Source organism: Lates calcarifer, linkage group LG8 (assembly GCF_001640805.2).
Source record: "Lates calcarifer isolate ASB-BC8 linkage group LG8, TLL_Latcal_v3, whole genome shotgun sequence".
Lineage (NCBI taxonomy): Eukaryota > Metazoa > Chordata > Actinopteri > Centropomidae > Lates > Lates calcarifer.
The window spans coordinates 23,687,869-23,699,905 of record NC_066840.1 but is presented as its reverse complement, the minus strand read 5'-3'; the positions used below and the strand labels follow the sequence as shown (position 1 = coordinate 23,699,905).

Here is a 12,037-nt window from a genome sequence, read left to right as displayed (position 1 = left end):
TCACTGCTGGTTCGAGCTGATGTCATTATCATAATAAAATACACTTATCAACCTGCAAATATGAGAAATGTTCCAATTAACTGTTTGCCAATCTAATTACTACATTATTTAATTAACAAAAATGATTCAGTTGTTATTCATGAATGATTTTCCTGAGTGAATCAAACCTTTGTTTACTTTCATCTTTTAATAGGAACTCGTCCATTCACTACATCACAATTTATATTAAAACAATTCCACACAAAATACAACTGCTGCTCTTTGTGTTTGTTTTCAGCATTAGGCGACAAGGACCCTCTCATGGATGTTTTGTTGCTTTTCTATAATTGCTTTTCAGGCATCTCTCCATCAACAGCCCCCCACAACATAAACACTTCATTTTTTTGTTTTCACAAAAACAACATGACTGTTAATTGTTGTTGTTGCTCCACAGTTTAATTGTTTTTTTCATTCACCAGCCAGTCTCTCTCCTGCTCTCTCTGGTTCTCTCTGTGAAAAAAGCAAAACTAAAGTAATTTCAGTTTATAACATGTAAAACCTTTTATATATTCAAATCAGATTTCTACAGAGTGAAGTCATGTTTTGAATAAAACTGTTAAAAAAGTAGCAGCAGTGTTACATCTGCTCCAACATCTCTCTGTGTAATCATATTAACACGTTTCTCCTCTTTTCAGGAAAATCAAGACCAATTACTTCATCGTGTCTCTGGCGTTCGCGGACCTGCTCGTATCGGTGCTGGTGATGCCGTTCGGCGCCATCGAGCTCGTCCACCAGCACTGGATCTACGGCGAAACCTTCTGCCTGGTCCGGACATCGCTGGACGTCCTGCTGACCACAGCGTCCATACTGCACCTGTGCTGCATCGCCCTGGACAGGTAAGACCCTCCAGGTTCTTTACGCTTTGTGCGCTGAAAGCTTTTATGCTCAGGTCTGTGGTATCACACCACATCTGAAATACTGCATCTCTTTTTCATTGCACTGCAAAGGTGAGAGGCCTGGATTTATATAGGCAATATATACTACTGACTGACTTTTGTATGTGTGTGGAGGCCTAGGTCAACACAATCACACCTCTACACTGACATGAAATAGTGTTCATCTGCAGCATTATGTGAGACAGGTGTGAGGCCTTATTGGTCATAATAAACAGCACAGCAGGGCAACGTGTTTTCCCACTTCCTCAGGTGATTTCCCGTCTTGTGTTGAGTTGTGGTTTTTAGATTTTTTTTAAGTGCCCTCACCTTTCTTCCCATCATATAAAGTTGATCCGGGGCTGCAACATTAATCAGTGAATTTATTATAAGGGTGAGTAGGGACAAAGTGCAGTTTGATGTTATCTGATTTAAGCAATGCCCTTCATTTCAACAGCCTTCATATTAACTCCAGGGAGAGGATTTCCCACACTGATGGCATGGATTGTGTGAGGATGTAGACGGGATAAATTCTCTTTATTGCCTCCACAGTCCAACTGATGGAATTCATTTCAACACAGCAGGGGAAAAACAAAACACTTTGGCCTTTACAGCGGTGGACGAATTTCAGCACAACAGCGGACGTAAACATAACAAGACGACTCAAACAGCAAGAGAGCACTGTAAAAGAGGCCAAAGAGTATATACACATAGCCTACTGTTTATATAAGAGGATTATATAGCATGACTACTGACAGTTGGTGAGCTGGTGTCCAGAGAACGTCCTCATGATCCATGAACCATGATCTTTTCCTAAAGCTAACCAAACTGAGAACACGACCCGAGGACTTCCTGCACTTTCTCTTTGACGAATCATTTTAACGAAGGAACAGTTTGACGGAAAATATTTGTGGTTTTTAAACCTTGACGTTTCCAAACCGAGGTATACCTTGAAACCTGGAATCAGCCCATGACCCATACCCTGAGGGTAGGAACAAGTGACCTGTATGGTCGTTTAGGTTGGAGGACTTGTTGAGCGTTGATTAATGTCTTTGTATAGAAAGGCCAACAATTACTCATTAAAAACATCTGAGATGCAGCACTGTTCTCTGCCTGTGAAACCTGGTCCTTCTCTCAGGTGTTCGATGTTTAGCAACGCCTCGTGTTACCTTCAGAAGCCATGATACTCTCACTGGGTGTTCACCTTACGTAACGGGAGAAAGTTGAGAATTAACAGGAAGTAAAGCTTCCTGTTTCCTGTGGAACTGTGATATGTGATGCCCGTTGTTCCAGGGTACTGAATGTATAAACACACCTGGCTGTGATTCGTCGGTCGCTGTTAACTGGAGCTCATTCTCAGTCCAGATACAGTTCGTCAGAGTTGCAGGGCTTTTGCCAACTGACGTGAACAGTTTTTTTTTGCTCCACAGAATGTATGTCTGTGAATACACAGACTGTGACTTACTTGGGAAGTTTTCTGTGATTATTTTTTCCTGTTTCTCACTTTATGCTGTTGGTATCCGTCGTGGTTGTGTTGAGGGTGAGGGTGGCAGCCTGTGACGTGAATAAATCAGACCAGACGGGTTAAGTCTTATCACGCAGACAGCTGGATTAAACTTCAACCTCAAGCTCCACAATGCACAGACTGGGACAGGTGTGAGCGCAAAAGTCTTATCGCCGGTTTCTCAGACTTTTCTCAAGCTGATTTGTGTTCAGTGACTTTTCAAACATGCTCCAGTATTGTAAGCCTTAAATTAAAAAAAAAAAAAACAAACTCTGGAGCGTAAATAATGCTGAGATCTTATGTGTTAAATATTTGTTCACTGATGTATTCAGAACTCTTACATAGCTGAACGCTGTGCTAACATTGTGCTGCAGCCTTTTATATTTAGCAGACTTGAGGAGTACAGGGAGGAACTCTGTGTAACTCATATCTAATGGCCATTACCAGTAGATATCAGTTCTGTTTCGGTAAGCTCCATCTTACATGTACAGTCCAAGTATTTTTAATGCAGGTACTAATGGAGGAACAAACACAAGAGTTTTCCAAATCACAAGATCCAAAGATGCAAAGCTCAGCAGCAGTGAAGGAGGAAATGGTCTCTTCATTCAATTATCAGTCCGGAGGAGCTTTGTACACTCTGATACCGTACAGCTGCCTCCGCATCCTGGAACAACACAGCTTCCATTACCAGTTCAGAGTGAAGCAATCACCCTTCATCACTGCTGTATCTTCCATATACTCCATCGTCCTCCTCCCACTTACTTTAATTGCCTGTATCTTTTGTTGTTGTTGATGTTTCTTTGAAGAACAAGTCTATTACTGATGCCACTTCCTTTCCTTCTCCCTCCCTACTCACAAAGAAAATTAAGGAAACTCAAGCTTTGTGCTTTTGCTTCGCTCACTTACATAAACTCTGTGCCTGTTATAATATCTAATACATCTTAATAATCAGTGGAACATGCTGTGATATTTATTGATTTTTCTATTTCCTATCCTGTCATCTTATCAACTTGGTATATTTTAATTTAATTTAATTTATCTCATATTTGTTGTGAACTACTTTGTAACATCACCTAGAAAAATACTTATGATAATCTTAGCATATAGCGATGATAAAATATCATTAATTACTAATGTAAAATGTCAGTATTAGAAGTACCATGGCAGCATATGTGTCATTAACGTAGTGTTTTGCTTTCATGTGTTAAGCAGCTTGTAAAACATCTAGCTGTAATTACATCGTTAGAGAATCCCATCGTATTTGTGGTTGTATTAAAATGGACAGACAGACAGACAGACAGAAAGTTTGTCCTTCTGTTAAACTGCAGGATGAGACCAAGAATTAATGGAACTGTCAGTTAGTTGCAGCTAAATGTAAGCGAGTCCCATACGGTGCAAAGCCCAGATTAACTGTTTTTCGCTGTGTGTGTGTGCATGTGTGTATTCTGTTTCATATTTTTTAAAAATATCCAACAAACACACAAACATCCTCATAACTGCAGAACGACAGAAACAAAGCCACTAAAGATTAAAACAAGTCTTGGCAGATTTAACACTGGATTTGTTGGTAATCCTCCTTCATTACCATAAAACTTGGAACCAGAACTTCTCCTCTGTTCAGGAGTTTGTCTGCCAGACAGAGATAAATGCACAGTGACACACAAACAAAGACTCGTGGATTTATACAACAACAGAGAGAGCGACAAAATGTTTTCTAACCTTATTCAACCAGGAAGCAGTTGAACTCTGGACCATACCAGTAATTTCTAACGTTTCTTTACAGATTCAATTATTAATATTTTTTGCTGAAAATGGACAATAACATTTTAAACATTTTTGAAAAGTGACAGGGTTTTAAACCCTGAGGCCTTTTGTTGAAACAACAAAAATGTACACTTTATGTCATTTGTAGTGAAGGAGCCAGAAACTGTTCCTGTACCTGAGCCCCTCAGGGCAGAACCTCCGGTTCATGTTTGGGCCACGGTTTGGTCTTAAATCTGCCAGTTCTAGAGAAAAGAGGCCTGAGAGGCAGCTTCTCCCCAGAGGCCCGAGTCAGAGCAAAACACACTAATTAGAGTCACTCAGCAGCTCCACTGCAACAACACAGGTTAAGTGCCTCGGGCGAGGGCACCTCGACCATACAGCGAAGGAGACAGGCCTTGATTTCCCTCTGCTAGTTTGCAAATAGGAGCCAACGACGTCCATTTGAAGGTGCAAATAGTTTTGTGTCAGAAGCTGCTTTTTACCTCTTTAAAACAATCTTTGAAAGAAGAACAGGCTGTTGCAATAGTACTTAGCAGTTCAGTTTATTTTAATCGAGAGGAAATTCTTCTCCACTAACTGTGCATGCCATAAACATTGCAGAGTTACAGACACTCGTTCGCAGAAAAAGAAAGTTGCAAAATTCAAACAGAAACAACAACAGCAGCTGCAGCAGGCGACTCCCAGTCAGTGTGTCCGAGTGGTTAGATCTGACTCCATCTCTCTGGGAGAGTAATGACCAAGAGAGGGAAGAGAGAGAGAGATTAAGGATCAGATAAAGAAATGAAAAACTGAAACAGATATTATTGGGTTTTTCTGTAGATACGACTGTGCTGCTGCGTGGTTGTATAAAAAACACAAGTGGTCTAAGTACAGAGTTATTAGATCCTGTTCACTGTGATTCTCAGGCCAACCCCACTGCTGAAGAGCATGTTTACACTATTGATGCTGTTTACTTTCTCTCCTGCTGAGTTTTTCTTGGGTTTCTCTGTTATAAAAAATCCTGATGAGAAATCCTCGACCAGTTTCTATGTATCAGAGGCTGCACCTTGATCCTCCATTCAACTTTTGTTGCGATCTGCAAATTGATTTCTCCTGAACCCAACAGGAAAAGATTCTCTGAGAAGCATCTCTGGGCTCCGTATGGGTCCTCGAAACCCTTTCTGTGTGTGTGTGTGTGTTTGCAGTTAACTGGCAGCCTTGGAGGTATAGAGGCAGCTATAGGTGCAGTATACAGTCAAGGACAGGAAGCTGGAGAGAGTGAACATTTCTTCCCTCAGCTTTCAAGCTGCCTTTAAGTTTTAATGCTTGACCTTTTGGGAGAAGCAGGGCAGAGATATCAAACAAAGAATCGGCTTTATACGCTCAAGAAACCTGTGAGCGCAGTCTGACTGATCAGCTTCCTGTTAACTCCAGTCAGTTATCTCATTATTAAACAGCTGAGATGGAAGCAGAAGTTTGTTTGTAAAATAACTGTCATGGTGTGCTCACCTCATCTCCGTGGTGCCGAGTTCAAAGCCCCAGCCTCCAGACAGCTTTTGGCATTTTAGGTTTTGGCTGTTGATGGGGCTCTGGTTCTGTGGGGACGGGGGTGACGAAAAGAAATGACCTTTCACCAGAGGCCTGACCCCTGCTGCTGTTCAGGCTCTGAAGAGAAACTGTGACACATGCAGACAAACTGAAAGCAGCACAGTGCAGAGAGACAGACTGAAGACGGATGAAGTCGAATATGAACAAGAACAAACACAGTGTCAGGGATGTGTACACTGATCCTTGTGCACACACTCATATTTTCTGACTGTATTAGTTTATGCAGAACTCTTTGAAGTTACAGACGTTATTAAAATGCCTGTTCATTCCTCACCACTTCACCATCTTCTTGGTTTGTGCCTTTAGTTCACAGCCAGGGTCGATCTTTTTGATGGATCTGAACCCTCCCTCCCCTCACACCGTTCTGACACTGGAATTGAAATTTCCCAAACCTACCATCTGACAAGCAGAACCATTTCATGCAGAGATTGTGCAGGTGTGCGGAGGTGGGAAAGCAAACTTTTCTCTCGTGTTTTCTTTTTTCATATCCAACCCGACTAACTGTCACTTTTCATGTGCTTTTTAGGAGCGACTGTGTGACGTTATTTATCACATCTCCAACCTCTCCTCTCATCGCAGGCTTTTCACTCGCCTTTAAATGTGCTCCATTCACATTTTCACCTTTAGAAGAACAGTTTGAACCCCTTCACACTTGTTAATCAGCACAGATTGGTGTGGAGATCTTCCTCTTCTTTTTCTGAATACACTGAAATGTACAACAGATAACAATGAGCTGTGCTGTCACCTGTAAAATCTGCATCTCCGTCTCACTTTGCTGTTTTACAAACTCCAGTTAGCTGCTATGAGAAAGAGACAGACACACACTGTGAATCAATACCTCGATGCGCAATGAAGGCTGTTGATGTCGTTTGTTGCTTCCAGTGCTCAGAATAAAACCGATTTTTATTAGAGAAGAGACAAGACAAGAAAATAACGGTACAGGAAAGAACACAACACGTTTCCTCCAGTACATCATGAAGCTCTGAGAGGAGGCATCTGTTGACTGCATCAGTGGAAGAAAAAGAGCATAAACACAGAAGGAAACAATGAAGAGACATTTGAGGACATAACATAAAAGAATTTCCAGAACATTTCTACCTCCAGATAAATACTGTCATCTGAATTTATTTCTCACTGCAGTCAAACACTGTCACTGCACACAGTATGTTAAAATATTTCCTGACCCAAAAATGAACACTCTGTCAAGCTGTTGACAGAGCGTTTCACAGCGTAGACATCAGTGAAAAACAAACAAACAAAACAGAAATATGTCCGACAGCTTGTATGTTGTGGGACATACATGGTCGGTCGTGTTTGTGGCGGTGGCAGCCATCTTTCCTCCTTCAGGGCAGCGGAGTGATTTTAATCATTCTGGCTTTGTCAGCTGTTGAAGAAATTCAGCCAGAGATTTTCTGTCTGCCAAAGAACGTTCTCACCAACACATGTTGCTTCTTTTTTTTCCTCCAAATTTAATTATTTGGTTCAGAACCGTGGCTTCTTCTCGGATGTGTTCTGGCACAGTGACAAGATGTTGCTGATTATTTCCCTGATGAAAAATCACATTACATTCCTGTAGGCAGACTCTTCTCCACATTCACACACACACAGCGAGCTGAGGATCAAACCACCGACCTGATGATTAATGGTTGAGCCACTAAATTGTTCGATCAAGTTTATTACCGTATAAGCAAATGGTAAATTACATTTCAAAACACTCAGAGCTCAAAGTTTGACCTGAAGCTCTTTTCTTTCACAGAGCAACAGGCAACAACACTGTGCATGTTTACTGCATGTCACACTTCAGTATTTGCACCAGGGATACTTTCTCCTAATTATAGTTGTTTGTTTGATGTTGGGGCGGCATGGTGGAGCAGTGGTTTGCCTCACAGCTTTTCTCTGTGTGGAGTTTGCATGTTCTCCCTGTGCCTGCTGGGTTCTCTGCAGGTTCTCCGCTTCCTCCCACAGTCCAGAGACTGTAGGTGCGAATGTGCAGGTGAATGTTTGTCTGTCTGTGTGTGTCGGTCCTGTGATGGGTCTAATATCAGGGATGAGTGCGTGGTGAATCCTAAACAGAGAAAAGATGCAGCTCTCGTCATCCATCTCTCTTATGTTTTGAAAATGCAGCAAAACAATAACTAGGCTGTGGCTGTGGTGCTGACTCCTCTGTGCATCAGAAAACCTCAGTAAAGTCCCACAAACTCCATCGTCTTGGTTTGTATTTGTGTGTATACCAGTGTATCAGCTCATGTTTTGTTCTGATCTGTGAGGAGTCATAGCAGCAGTCTGTCTGTTCACCGTCAGTGGACGGGCTGCTGTTTTGGATCAATGTTTCTCTCATGGTTGCTGAACTTCCACTCGGACATCTCTGAGTGTAAAAGCGCCTTTAGACTCGACAGGTTCTGTTCAACAGTGTGACCGTGAGCCAGCAAACACAACACCAGGACCCTGAAAGCAACGCAGCTGAATGGAATTCAGTCATTGTTCATCTGATTATTTGCACCCGTGCTTCCCCTGTTACCTGCTCCTTTTCATCGGAGTCTTCTCACCTTCTTGTACCTTTCTCCTCAACAAAAGCATCCTGATTACAAACCTTCAGCTCGAGGCAGGTCAGAGGTCACTGTGGCTGCTGAAACAAACCAAAATTGAAAACGCTGGAAACGCTGAATTTAAAAAAGAAAAGAAAATACAACAAGCTGAAAGCAGAAGAACGAAGAGGCTTGTTGTGCACAGTGTTCAGGGAAAGAAAAGAAACAAACATCTGTTGCCTCCGGTGTATTCCTGCTTTAAGAAGTTGGCAGACAGACAAGACAAGCTTGTGTGTGCGACGGAGAAAGAGAAAGAAAAGAGAGGGATACCGAGAGAAAAGAAGGGGAAATGGAGAAGAAAACAGACAGAAAAAGAGAGAACATTGAAAATAAGTGTACAGCTGCAGGATAAAGCTTCTCATTCATCCACCGTGAGCTGAAAGACGCTGAAAAGAGCTGAATGGAAGTGAATTAAAACTAAAAATACCAGAACTGCCACGAGGAGGATGCTCCAACACAAAGGCTTTCAGTGAAGAGGACAACATACACAGAGACACAGGGAAACCGAGACCGAGATAAAGTGGCAGGAAAATAGGTGGAAAAATAAAGAGATAAAGAAGAAGCTTGAATAGAGAGAGAGCAACAGAGAGACACTTCTCCACTATGGACTGTGTTTACTGACTTAGTTATTTGCATGATTGCATGGTCCTATATCTGGAATCACTCTACATAATTACAGCTACCTACAGCTACTGATGATATACAATACCAGATATTTTTTAGATTCATAGGACTTTGAATTAAATTAAAATACCCAACACATTATGACAACGCTTGAAGTAAAGGTCCTTCAGTACAAGAAGAAGACAGAGGACAAACTGAGTCGTGACTCGTCATAAAAGCAACCAAATAAAAAAAATAAAACGATAATGAACTTCATTAATGAACTATAAAAAAATGTCTCGGCCATCAGTGTCGATCAGTACAACTTGAAATAAAGAAGATAGCATCATCATTAAATTAAATACATTTTTAGAGCTTATTAATATTTTTTAGAATCTACAAAATAAACCAGTAACATTGATTGATTGATTGATTGCAACTGTTGATGGATTTTATTGTTCTACAAACTCAGCAGCACCACAGGAAAATCTAGAAATACAAAAACCTACCTTCACCTACCTCTTGGGTTTTTCTGATTCATGTTAAGCTTTTTTTATTTGTACAAAGTCGCTCTCTGTTTTAATATTTTAAAAAACCACAGGCCAGTGCTGAGGGTTTGAACCGTGCCACTCTCCGGTCGCAAACCTTCTCTCATGTCTGATGATAAAATCAAATGCCCCTCAGCGGCGTGTGGACGTGGTTTGGCCGTTCTCAGAAACCATCTCCCGTATAAATAATGTCTGAATAAAATAGTCAGAAATAAACAAGAGAGAAATGTTTTGTAGATCAAAAGGAAACAGGGACCATTTAAAGTGCTCGTGGCCAGGACGTGCTGCCATCCGACCGTGCTACGTCTGCTTCTAATCTTCCCCAGGTTAACGTCTGTGCGAGTCTGTCTTTGTGCATCTATGCATACTATTGGTTCTTTGTATGTATTTATGTGTGTGCATACTGTGCTCTTGTGCTTTTTGTGTGAGTGGACATTTGTATTCACACAATAGAAGAGGGGGGGTGTCATTCAGACCACCACATCCACACTTAAAGAATCAATCTGCAACCTTTCAACGCCACTATTTTGGGAATTCAAGCAGAAAAGGGTGTCTTGACCTTTTTTAATGCCACAGCGCATGCAGACCACACACAGTACACACAGCCACTCCAAATTACCGATGGCTGCGAAATGCCACGCAGCCACAAGAAGGTAATGAGGTAGGATCAGAGCAGGGGAAAGCAGCAAAATATCCACAGTGACTGACGATGGGATAAACTGGATTAGGTTTAATACTGCAGCAGCAGAGCACAGTGTTCAGTCAACTTTCTGAGGATAAGCAAAGGTCATGAAAATGTGTATATTCAGCTGCTGTGGAGAGTTGGGAGTCAGACACTGAGACTTTAAAGCAGAGGAGCAGTTATTATATAATCAAATGTGATTGATCAGATAGGTCCAGACGAAGCTAACAGAGGCACAGCTCTGACATTATTAGCTCATAAAGCTGTTAGCGTCAAGCCAGACACTGTCTTATCCATTGATGTCTGATTGATCAGAAAAGAAAGCAGCAGGTTCAGTTCACACAGGAAGTTACCTCAGTAACTGACTCAGACTTAAAGTGATTTCTGGGACAGGAAACTCTAAAATGTCCCTCTAAACTCTGAGTTAACAAACTCTGAGTTTTCACTATAAACCTGCTTTCTGGAAACCCTCCCATCTGTTAGAGGGTAATGGAGGTCTGAGCGACTCGGCTGGTTGACTTCATCTGTTTCCTATCACACTGTAACAGGTCTGAGCTCTGGTCAGTGTCCACACACACACACAGTCATTGACCAGGCCAGGTAAAATTGCAGATGTAGAGGATTTGTTACAGTAAGCGATGCAGCATCTGTCATTTGAGCTTTTCTATTTAGGGATTAATCTTTCTCTCCCTCTTTCTCTTCTCTGTTATTTCATCCCATCTTTTCCCTCCTAAGTTTCCTGCCCTTATTCTCCACTTCTTGCTTCTCCTTTCTCTTCTTTTCCCCTTGCTCCCCTCTTCTAATAGTCTTTCTCATTCCTGCTATTCCTCTCCTTGTCTCTCTCCACGCTCCACCTCTCTCCGTCCGTCTCTCCCTCTCTCCCTCGCTCATTCACAGTATTTCTCCATCATCCGTGGGATTTCATTCATGCAGTTTAGCGCCAGCGTCGTCTTAGCGATATCACTATGTGACAGCATGCTGGGAATTCCTGCTGCAGTGTCTGATATCACACACACACACACACACACACGGTGGTGACAAGTGTGCCAATGTGTGTGTGTGTTAGGTAGTGAGTGAGCTACAAATTAAGTGAAACAGATGGAGATTCACAGAGAGAGATAGCGGTTTTAAGATTAGACTGGAAATGAGCAGAATTCAGTTTGTCTCGCTTGTTTAAAAGGCAGAAAATGTTCAAGTCAAAACTGGGAGAAACGTGTAACAGGGAAGGCTGAAAACATAAAGAGAGAGTGGTAGAGGAAAGAAGAGAGGATGAGAACGTGGACAATAGGAGTGACAGATCTGGGTCAGAGGAAGGAATAGATTGCTGGCTTTAAAGGAGTACTTACCAAAAGCTACATACATGGACTCCACTCTTTAGAGTTCAGGCTTTTTTCCACCAGATTTTGGAGCCTGGCTGTCAGGGATTTGCTCCCTTACTGAGGTCCAGCACTAACGCCTCGTTTCCATATGGCTCTGTGTCCATAGACAAACCTACCGCAAGTCCATTAATTCCTATGGTGGCGTCGGTGACCGCTGATGTGTTTACAAAACTACTCCTTCTGTTTTTTTCCAGAATCTTTCAGAATTTACCTCCTAGTGTAAAATTTGAACTTTTGCTGTGAAAATCCTTTGTTAGCTTAAAAACAAATTAGCTAGTTTTTTGACAACATATTTAGCTAACACTGGTAGCATGCTAGCTGTGTAACTAAAACAGAGATGAACATGAACATGAAAAGTGGTTCATACACTGAAAAACAGACCAAATTAGCATTTAAATTAGCGCCTCTATCCGTACGGGAAGAGGATGTATTCCGTATATTATATGGTATTACGAACACAAAGCTAAAGATGAG

At 41.7% G+C, this 12,037-nt stretch overlaps 1 protein-coding gene across 1 annotated transcript in view; it reads left to right on the top strand.

Moving 5' to 3' along the window:
- htr4 (5-hydroxytryptamine receptor 4) overlaps positions 1–12,037 on the top strand; it is a 121,452-nt gene that overhangs the window by 70,573 nt on the left and 38,842 nt on the right. The window contains 1 exon segment of the mRNA XM_051072567.1: positions 675–875. Within this exon segment, the coding sequence (XP_050928524.1) occupies positions 675–875 (201 nt within the window).